Raw genomic sequence first — 11,650 nt, 5'->3', positions numbered from 1 at the left:
TGCCTTCAGCAGTATTTAATCTTCCTTGCTTTTTGACTTGACTTGCTTTTTTCATAAATTCATCTGTAATTTAAGCATATCGCACATCTCGGGATAAGTTTGTATACTGACTATGCTATTAGCCTTTTATGAACCAATAATAGGTCATCAAAACTCAACTCTCACATTCCTTCCACAATTTGACAGTTGCTTTCAAACAAACAAAAACCAGGAACTGTGTTTTATCATGATGATTTCATTAATATCTTTGGAATCAAACAAGGGCTGTATTCCTGGTCAGTATGACTGTACGTTGTTTGGTAGGAAATATTTACAAGAACTCTGCATCCAGAAAAAGCACAAAAATAAGGAATTTAACCAGTGAAAGAAATAAGCCTGAATTACCAAAATAATCAGTAACAGCAAATATCTTCCTTTATATAGGCATGTATACAGATTATATTAAAAATCTACCTGTAGTCTACATCATTTCTGTAAATTTTCTTGAACAGGTTAACCTTTTGAATACAGTAAGTTGACAGCACCTTCTGTGAGAGCAATTCTTAATGTAAGAATGAATATGATGAAAAAAATTAAATACTGCATTTAAAGTAGTTAAGAAAAAAACAAACCCTAAACAGTCTTAACTTATGTTGTATTTGGTTTTCTCCTTCCAGTTCAGTAGTATTTATTGAGTTGTACAGTGAAAATAGGTCCTAGCTCTAACATCTTCCTAGTGCCATATTCCAAGTGTCAACTTTCAGTAATTTCCTTTGCTGGTTATTAATTTTTTTTTTTTTTTCATTCAGCAAATTGTACCATCATTCATTATTGTGGGCTCACAACCCTCATTTTGGCAGTTCCAGAATCTGAGTGCAGCACTGCAATCTCTTCCACTCCAACCAGTCACGACAGGCAAGCGCATCCAGTGCACAGGAGTTCTTTTTAGCTTCTATGGGTATACATCAGGTAGAAGCAGAAGGCAACAACAGTAATTGAGAGTAATGATAAAAGAATTGACAACTGCTGGAACCAGAGGCAGCGATCAATCTGCTCTTGAAGTCTTTTATTAATTTGTAGTAAATGAGTTAGCTGAAAACAGAAATAGTTTCACTTAATTAGAATTACTGCACATGAAAGTACTTGTTAGTTATTTAGCCAGTAACTATAAACAGGGGGAGGGGAGAGGGAACACACACACACGTGGACACAAAAAGACTTCTCTTTGTGATCACTTAATGATACAGTTTTTATCACTACATATTTCAGGAACCAATTGCACTACAGGAAGTTCAAATTTTAAGTTATGGATAGTCCCTACTGCCTACATCAAGCAGGTGACATCTTTATACTAGGAACCAAAACATACCACTGAGGTTCACCGATACCCCAGATCTGTAATATACACAAGAGGAATGAGCAAACTGCATTGAAAGTAGTGTTTTATTAAAACATAACCAATCACAAAATTATTAAATCATTATCACAGCTTCAGTTATTTTCTGTTGCTGAGCTTTTAAACTAGTGTAATATACATAGCACCAAAGAGATTTAGTACAAATTCTTGTATCTCTATCGTATTCTATAATTTTGTTCAATATTCAAGACAAAGGAATACACTGTTACCTGTATATGTAAATCCTCATTGGTTTTTGCTGGAATACTAAATGCATTCTCTTTCAATGTTAGGGAAAAAGGTTTACTACTTTCTATGACATGACACCTGAGCCTGTGAAGAGGGAAAAAAAAACATGCACCAAGCATAAATTTAATGTAACATTATATCATTAATAGTAAACAGTCCATCTCTAGTTATTATATGTGTTTTATCGTCTGTTCTGGTCAATTAGTTTTCTAAACGACTATTGCAATGATGGTCTGAAAAGACTTCCTCAGTCCACAATTACATTTTGACAGCTTTTGATATAGAAAACAAGATCAAGATTGTCTGCATGCTCAGTTACAATGTATTATTTTAAATTCATAGCACAGGATGTACTGGGCTAGTCAGTCAAATATTTACTACCAATTTATCCAAACCAAAAAAATCTAAGCAAACAAAATCTAAAGGTTTTCTTTACATTTTAAACCTCATCATCAATGTTTTTTTAATAGAGTCCACCTTTTCCACAATTGAAAATGCAGGAACAAAATTTCAAGCCACAGTTGAAGGTAGCGGAATCCTACACAACTTATAAAATACAGCAGAAGCTCCTCTAATAACATGCAAGTCAATCAGGATGGGAATTAATTTATTTGCTAAAGAAACTGTTAAATGGAGGCTGTGGCATTTTTCTATTTTCAGGGAAGAGAAATGCTAAAATTTTCCAGCATGACAAAACAAAAAAGGGAGAAATATGCATAATACAATCTAAGTAGACTCTTCAGATAAAGTACTTGCACATATAATATTACAGAGACAATAATTATATTCTCCACTAATCTTAATCTATGTTTAATCAGCTAAAACAGAGCAGAAGCCTCAGCAATACATTTCAGTCTGCAAGCACACAACTGGGTTTGGAGAATCCTTCACTGATTATGATATGCAAATGCTATAAATCAGCCAAATGATGCTGACTGAAATAAAATTGCTGCCAGTAGAAAACCGTATGCTCACCTATGTTCCATCACTTTGGTCCTAGGGACTTCTTTCCAAAACTGCGTCAGCTCTGGTACACCTGCTCCAGAAGACTGGTCCATTTCTGCTGCCATTATAAGGAAACGATCCTGCAGAGAAGCTGCAAAACCTGCCCTCAAAGACAAAAAAAAAAAAAAAGGAAAGCAAAAGCGTCCTTAGATAAAATGACATTATTACACAGCTTACAGAAGCATTTTGGGAAAAAAACAAATGAACAACCAACCAACAAACGAAAAACCCAACAAAATGCTTATTGCAGGACATCAGACACTGAAGTAAAAATAAATCATTATGTTAAGCTCAATAATTTTGATTAGTTTCCCCAAATTCTAGTTTAATTTTACAGAATTAGTTTCATCTGAATGATTCAAGCACAACCCAGGATTCTGTAAAAAATACTTTCTCCAGCAAATTTACCCGAACTTGCAACAATTCAGCGAACTGATTTACGACAGATAAACTCCAACTATAACAGAGCACAAGTGAGACACCTGCCACTGTGCCTTTTATTTTTTGAAGACAAGAAACAGAATGGGCTGCCGACAACAGCCGCTTATGCATAAGTGGAGCAGCTAATCAGTACAGGCAGTTACTCAAACGCTGTCTGACACCCATGTTTTTTTTACAAAGAGGAACATTCCCATACAAGAGGCAAGGAGACACAGGTGTCTGTCAGTCTTAAACCCCAGCAAGCACATACAAATGTTAGTATCTAGAGCATCAGCCTGTTAAAACTCGCCTGGACATCTGAAAAAGTCTATTATAAGCTTTTACTTACCACCATGAAGAGAGACTATTATATCCAATGATGTGCCAGGTTCACAGCTGCTGTTACTGGGTTTAACTCTGTATTTTTCAGGAGCAGTTGTTCTCACCTAAAAACAAGAAATACTAAGCAAGCATACAGTAAATGCATGTACAAAGTATTAATGTTTCATTACCTCATTCACTCTGCAACAATTAAAAATCCCCAAAAGCTTAAATATTAAGACAAATATTAAGACAAATCTTTAAAATACTTTCTTCTGTAGGAGTAATCAGATACTGGTATTTCACTTTTTCCTCTCTCAACCACTTCTATATCTTCTTTTCTGACATATACCATTTTTTTCCCCTCTTATATACATATTTAAAAAGAGCCAAGAATATTAAATGCACTACCTGTTAAAATTTTTGATATGAAAGTATGGAAACTTTAGTTATTTGTTTGTGCAGAGAACACAAAAGGTGTGATGGAAAAACAAATCAAGATGCAAGTGAACTCAGTATTTCTGAAGCAAACAAGACTGCATTGATTCCTTTGACAGTGACATCTGCAGATTGATTTGCACTGTTTCAGAGTTTAGACTCTTAGGTTACTAAAGAAGTAACCATTGCCATAGCTCTTTCTCAGTCAGTGCTCCAAACGTTTTTATTACTGATTACTCTCTTCAGGGTGCTACGTAATAGGCATAAATTCAGCCAGATTTCTTTGATCTACTCCAAACATCACAACAGAATAAAAAATTTAGACTGAAAAATCAATTTTAATAGTATTTTATCCTCCTTACTCAAAACAAGTTACACATTAAGTGAAGTAAATGAGGCCACATATAAAATACTTACCTTAAAAGCCACTACGTTTTTAGTGACATTTGTGAGAACTATCAAACATTTTTTCTCTCCAGTTTCTTTGGATCCAAAATATAGCTCTTCTGCTGGGCTAATAAGACATTTAGGAAGAGTTAGTTTCTTCAAATTATCTATACAACATACCATAGAAAAAATATGACCACAGAGGAAAAAAAAAACACTTTCAACCCTGCAGCTACAGTCACTATAAACAGTTTTTCACCAAGAAAGCTGTGAAAACAAAATGCAGAAATTCTGTAGTGAAGCTCAGGGTTGACTCATGAGCACTAGCAGATCTAGCTGCCTCATCTGATTGCTGCCCTTGATTTCTTCCATCTGGATGAGCTGTGACCACCTGCAACACCAAGAATAGCTAACAGCTATAAACAGTCAATTCAGCCACTGCATCTTAGAGTGGCACATTAAGGAAAAGCATCATTAATTTTAATTCATGCTAATATTAAAGAGTACAAGGTGTCACAGCCATGGAGTAATTACCATCTCATACATCTATCCTTGTAAGGGATGTAATGCACACATCAGAGGAGCAGGCAGATAGATGTGAGTGGCAATCATTTCAACGCTAAATCTACTTGTACTTATGAGTCAATCTCCACGTACTTCTGGTGACACATGCATAAATAAAAGTTATTGCTTGCTTTTAATATTCTTGTGCAATTAGGAGAGTCATGCATGAAATCTTTTAAACCACATCAAACTAACACGACTCATTTTGGTATAAGCATTCAAATGAATACTATTAGGCAGAAACTAGGGCATGCTCACATACTACAAGTTCAGAGGAAACTCAAGTAACAAGTGAAAAACTGGTTCTTTCCATGTCACATTAGGAGTACACAAAGAACTCCCATACTATACAGTATGAGAACTGCGTACTCTTTTGACAGAAAGCTTTGTCAAAGGTGTTTTTTCCCCTTTCTCCCCTTTCTAGAATGCCAATTTCACATTAGTTTGACCTCCTCCTCAAAATGCCTCATTTTACAGTACCAATTCTTCTTTTCTCTCCCTTAAAGCAGTGTATTACCTGAGAAGAAAAATTGGTGATATAGCGCAAGCCTGAAAGCCCATGCTAGAAGCAGTCTGGCAGTGACTGTATGGGGAGGTTAAGAGGGGTTGTGGAGGGGGTCTGCTTTACAATGCATTAGGCAGTCCACAAGATTTTCTTTCTTTTTCTTAGTGGGGAAGAAAGTGTGCAGAGTCAAAAAGCAGAAACTGATGGGTTTAAAACAGATTAACAGGAGAACTGTATCCCCTTCTCTCAGGTTTGATGCGGCTTTTTGTGTTTTTTGTTTTTTTTTTTTTTTAATTCATTCCCAAATTCTCAACTTAGGTAACTAACATCAGTAAGGAAATGAAGAACTGTTGTTACAAAGTATTTCGGATACCTTAATACTGGGCTACTTCAGTTGCCTGTTACAGCAATTGCAAGATGAACAAAAAAAATGAGGCAGGAAAGCGTAACTAACATCAAAACAAGCCAGAAAAAGAGCTCAGGGAAAGGAATGTTCCACCATAGCCTGATCTTTCTTGTTCCACCACTACCTGCGGCTACTGACAAACAAACGAAATGAGTGAGGCTTGGGGCCACTGCTGTATGCCTGATGTTTATGCAGTCAACCAGTTTCAAGGCATTGGAGGTGGGCGGGATGTTTAAACTTAAATGAACACCGAAGCTTTATAATTTGTCTAGAAACCCTACTTTTTCACTTTGATGCATGTGGAGTAACCATTCCAGCTTGTACTAGAAATTCTTGTCTCAAAACATACCCACAACATGAGCTACACTTTTGCCAGACAGTGCAAGCAGACTGCTGCTTTTTTTTGTCTTACCAAATAAATTCATTTATTGAGGAGGAAAGCCAATAAAGACCAGCCTTTTATAGTACGGTATGCAAAGCAAATACAGTTGTGGTCTAAGTTAGGTAGCCAGCTGATTAGTATGGCTACAAATACAAGAAAAAGAAGACCACAAGTACCACACAGTGATAGGTAAAGAGTATTCTTGCAAGGGGTTCAAAGGAGGCCTCACTGCGTCTTCAGCTAGTCACAGAAAGGCTTGCTGGTGATTTCATGGTGCCAGAGCTGCTGTGCCTCAGCTTCCTAGTCATGCTCTAAGCTGCTCCCTTCACAGGACAATGCTGCTATCCAGCAAGGATACAAGCTAATTATACTGGCAGGGCTTACAGTCTCCAAGAGAGGTACATGTGACTAGTCACAAATCATCTGGTCAATAAATTTTGGTTCAGTGAGCTGAAAAAGAGTGAAGGAAAATAAAATCCAGTTCTAGCTTCTACAGAGTTAGAGTATTAATAAAGAGCAACAACTGCACATAATTTCAAGAGCTTACTCAAGAAAAAAATCAACACACCAAACAGCAAGGAAAATGGACACACCAGTATTTTATTTTCCATGATAGCAAGACTAGAAATATTAGCACCTCTAAACTTGACCAAGTTTACTCTTTCATGTAATTTACATTAACTCCAGCACTTCCATTTCAATGGTAGAACTTGAAATACTCTGAGAGAAAAGAAGGTACAGTTCATGTTGGGGTTTTGGGTGTTTATGTTTGAGATTTTGTTCGTGTTGTTGGTTGGTCATGGGTTTTTTTGGGTTGTTTGTTTTATGCTTGTTTGGGTTTTTCAGAAGTGGATGGAAGATCAAGGATGCTTTTGGCTTTAAACATTCTTCTAAAAACTACAATTATGCAGTCTATGCCTTTGTCCTGCCATAGGAAAAACTAACTCTATACAGAGGAGGTTTTCTGCACAAAGGGGTATAGAGTTTTAGTTTCAAAATCAGGAAAATTTGTCTTTTTTTATGAAATGAGCATGTCATTATTCAAATTCATTCCAAAACTAAGTCAGTACAGCACTTACAAAATTAGCTAAGGAATTACCTACAAATTAGATATTTTCTTCATTCATCTAATAGAAAACTGGAAGTGAAAATGAAAGTTAACACCTAAATCAATCTCTAAAAAATCATTTTACCCTGAAAGGCAGTGAAAAGAAAAAGTGAAATTGTTTAATTGTTCTCCCCCCTCCCCCCAGTTTAATGATAAAAGGCAGATAAACTGCAAGATGTAAGCACCTTGGATGACAAAATCTTCTGAACAGATATGTTATTTATACAGAGCACTTCCCAGGCAAGATAAATTGAACCCTTTCATTAAGTTTAATTGGTGCAAACTACTAGCGTACACATTAAAAGTATTCAACAGAGATTTAACAGTGAAAGCTGTCTTAGAAAACACAGTGGTTTTTGTTAAGCCAATGCAATCAATGTCAAACCACTGCTCTCATTACAGCTAAGCACAAGTTTAACTAAATCCAACAACAAGCAATTTCTTAATATAAAGGAAACCATGAAATGTTTCTATGATTGTATGAAATGAACACCTACTAAGCACGCCAATGATGACACCAAAAGATTCACTAAAAGCATATAAACCCAAAAATATTCTTTGAGCTTTGTAAAAATAAAATAATTCTTAAATAACTCTTTGAGGGATGTTTGCAACTTGCTTTCCTCTAACAGCCTGAAAAAAAAGCTTATTTTGAAAAACCAACTAGTTCAGTACTCAAGTGTCCAAGATACATTAAAAAAAAAATTTATTACCTGATATGCAATAAAGATCCTTTAAAAGTAGTTAATGCTTTCTTTGCATTTTTTGGTTTGATCTCTGTTTTGTCAGTTTCCTCTGATTTGGAAATTTGTTCTACAGAATTCATCTGAGTAAAAATGACAGTTATAATGATTAACTAGAAACTTGGGTTATACAGGTTACAATATCATGCAGGTATTTCAGAGAATCTAGGGAGGTTTATCCCAACAATTTACATACTGCAGGCCAAGCTTAGTAATTATTAATTCCCTGAAGCTGCTTGAAGTCCGCTGAATAAAATGATTTGTTATAGAAGTTACATAATGTATTAAACACGCATGAAACAAAACTACAGTTTTGTTTTTCCATGTATTTTCCTGATGTTCATGTTGGCTATTTTTGAGAACTCCAGACACTTTAAATTACTAGTACTTCAAATATTTAAGATTACAAAGCACTGATGATATCCCACTGCAAAAACTTTTCAATTAAAGCAAACATGCCTGTACAATCACTGTGACACTGAACAGAAAACACAATAACAATTGCAGACTTTATTGCATTGCACAATTCCTAAACATATCTTCACAGCTTTTAGATGGAATTCTGAAGTATTGAAGAACTTGTAAGAAATAATCCTGATTGAATTGGTGAATCCAAAATTGCAGATATTTACATTCTGAGATTCTTCCTCTATTAAACTAAGAAAACAGATGTCAGCAGGCCTGGACATCTTATTATATAAAAAAAAAATAGAGAAGTCTGGAATTACGTGCAAACAGGGCCAGGAAGGAAGAAATACAGGAGACTGAAAAAATTAGTGACATCATAACTCAAAATGAGCTAGCTGAACAGTTTGCTTAGCTTTGGTTTTATTGCACTTAAAATACAAAGAGAAGACATGAAGAGAATTCCATTTATGTAAATTAGAAATATGGGAATGAAAGGAACACAAAATTTTATAGAAAATAGATTTTATAAAAAGAAACCACACAGCAATTTTATTTCCTTTTTATATATCTATAATTATAGTAAAAAGTTAGTGTGTAAATACACTGCACTAGTTATGTGTTGGGTTTAATTCTATATAAATCTAATCAAAATTACCAGAAAAAATATTCCTATAGCCACCAACACATTAAAGTCAGAGGCATTACAGGACAGGCACTTATTAACGAAGTTTATCACTCATGGTTCCCTCTACTCTGTGGAAAGAAGTAAGTCCTTCTGTGGGATATGGGGAAGCACATATATATATGTGCACACACACACACACATATATATTTATATGGATATATATCTATAAATGTATCTAAAATAAAACGTTAATTCTTAGTGATGACAAGAGTCTGTATATAAAGACTGGTAGTGCAGTAAATAATGAAGACGATATATCACAGATCACTTTAAATCTGCTAGTTTGAAAGCTGGCCTTATTAAACAGTATTTGAATATTTATATTTAGACACAGCGAAGTAAAAAGATAATTAACTTAGAAATAAGAAATGCCAACCATTCAGAGACAATGAGGGAGTACTTCTGAAAAACAATTTTAAAATAGTAAAAAAACAACCCCCAACAAACAAACAACATAGGGCCTTAAGCGTGCCTTATGATAGCTACATGATAAGCATGAATGTCAATGTTAGTTCATTGAAAAGATGATTAGCAGTTTGATTACACTGTATAAAAAAAGAAAACACCATGAACTAAATCAGATTGTTTTTTACATTTTCACTCTTAAAAATAATTGCATAGAAAGCTGAAGTCAGCCAAGCAAATTAAAACACATACTGAGGTTATTAAGCACCAAAGCCAACTTACGCACTGAAAAAGGATTTTCCACACTTCTGTATCCGAGAATCAGAGCTTGGAAGATGTGCTACAACCAAAACAAGCTACTGAGTCTAATTGTCAGGAAGTTGCCATGGTTATGCAATGCTTCCTTTTTACCCTAAGGTCAGTGAAATTACCTTATTTTGGATTGCTGGCCAAGCTGCAAAGAACAACTGGACTAAAAGTGAGCTCTGCGTTTCAAAGTATTCTACTCCACTAAACAGAAGCTTTGCAACGCATATTCCAAAATTAATTATGGCATAAAAGTAGTGTATTTCAGATTTTTCCTACTATTTTTAAGAGTAGTATCCTCACTGACTACCATTACGTAGTCCTAAATAACACTTCATATGGACTTGCATAAAATAATGCCTTTATATTTCTGGACAAACACCACTGCAGGAAGATTATGCTGTAAAACAGAACTGATGGATTGGGGACACAATTTCTCCTAGGACTAAATGAAAACTTTCATATGCTGAGGTTTTATCAATAATTTAAGAGAACAAATTAATATCCAGTATAGTATAAATATTTAAACTGTTAATATTTTCTCATGTACATACTGACTTCAACTTCTAAGAAAGCTGTATATATTTTAAGATTTACCACTAGATAACCCAAAATTAAAAATAAATCTATTAGACAAACTTTGAAAACAAATCACAGAAAACTTTCAAATTTTACTGAACAATTTGCTGTATTCCAGAGATACATACACTAAATACTTGGTATATATTTTGCTCAGGTCAGAAGCATGAAACTGGTCTTAAAAGAAAACAAGCAAGGTTGAAACTGCAAAGAATAATCTTCAGTTTTAATGGTTCTTTCGACAAAATGAAGAGCAGAAAAAAAGAAGAAAAAAATTCAACACACAAAAGCCAGACAAGAAACAAAATTTGTACGACTCCTGTCCCCCTTTGTAACCTAACCATTTAACTAGGCTTGCCTCAGCCTTCAGAGTTAAGATACCTTTTTCTGATTAAGGTTTTGTGTTTCATTCAGCTCTCCAGTCTCCTTGGTGTCCACATCTATCTCTTCTTTACTTTCATGCTCATCTTCACTAGTAATGGGCCCATTTTCACATAAAGGAGTTTGAAAATCATCGTCAACCAATGGAGGATAACTGTACTTGAAAGAATCCTAAAACATAAGGAGATTTTTACAGGACCAGTTATTTGGGAGGATGAGAAGTACCTTCTCTAGTATTTTTTAAATGAAAATACTATACATTATTTTTTTTTCCTCACATGACTTGTATGTTTCATTTATCCATTCTAAGTTGGACTCCTGTGTAGAAAGGTGACACTACCAATAGTTTTTGTCATCATTAATAGCCAAATAAATAGTCACCCAATGAAGCCACTAAATTTTAACTACTGTTATTTATAGCCACAGCACAACTGCAGAATCTGGTCTTATCAAGAATCAGCATTCAGTCATAATATTCAAGTTTCTTTTTAGCTGTAGGAAACATGGTTTAGATATGACAACTATTTCTAAAGAAGGTTCCAAATGTGACAAAAAACTTTCTTTGTACTGTAATTTTGTAATAACCACAAGAAAAGAAAAAAGTTCCCAAGCTATGCTAACCAGCAAGGAGTTAAAAAATATTTGTTTCAAGAGAGGTCTCCACAAGCGTGTTTTTCTCAAAACAAAGACTAACATGATGTTAGGAAAAATGGAAAAACCTTAGATGGGAAATTTATGAACACTCTTAGAAGACGGGTAACATGGATCCAACGTGGTCAACAATCACTAACTGGCAATGAGACCAAGGCAGGATAAAGAATAACTCTAAAGACTATACTCAGCCAGACACTTCAGGACGATATTTAGCAATGCCAGAAGTTCTTTCTTTAAAGATGTAATTACCTATGAGGCAAGCTGGTCTAAAAAGCAGACAGGAAGTAGCTCTAAGAAGGAGGAAAAGAAACTTCCCCTCTGTTGCAACA

The 11,650-nt window shown here is 34.8% G+C and overlaps 1 protein-coding gene across 1 annotated transcript in view; it reads right to left on the bottom strand.

The window, feature by feature from the left end:
* Positions 1–771: 771 nt before the first annotated feature.
* MOSPD2 (motile sperm domain containing 2) overlaps positions 772–11,650 on the bottom strand; it is a 33,027-nt gene continuing 22,148 nt past the window's right edge. Inside the window, exons 9-15 of the mRNA XM_057419507.1 lie at positions 10,668–10,838; positions 7,874–7,986; positions 4,226–4,322; positions 3,399–3,495; positions 2,600–2,729; positions 1,606–1,708; positions 772–1,071 (exon numbers count right to left, since the gene is read on the bottom strand). Of these exons, the coding sequence (XP_057275490.1) occupies positions 925–1,071; positions 1,606–1,708; positions 2,600–2,729; positions 3,399–3,495; positions 4,226–4,322; positions 7,874–7,986; positions 10,668–10,838 (858 nt within the window). The 3' untranslated portion in view covers positions 772–924. The remainder of the gene's footprint in view (positions 1,072–1,605; positions 1,709–2,599; positions 2,730–3,398; positions 3,496–4,225; positions 4,323–7,873; positions 7,987–10,667; positions 10,839–11,650) is intronic.

This window comes from Pezoporus wallicus, unplaced genomic scaffold, assembly GCF_028554395.1.
Source record: "Pezoporus wallicus isolate ANWC-B61680 ecotype Strahan unplaced genomic scaffold, APGP_CSIRO_Pwel_v1 contig_5767, whole genome shotgun sequence".
NCBI classification, from domain to species: Eukaryota; Metazoa; Chordata; class Aves; order Psittaciformes; family Psittacidae; genus Pezoporus; species Pezoporus wallicus.
Note: the sequence above shows the minus strand (reverse complement) of the source record. Positions and strands in the feature narration are given on the sequence as shown.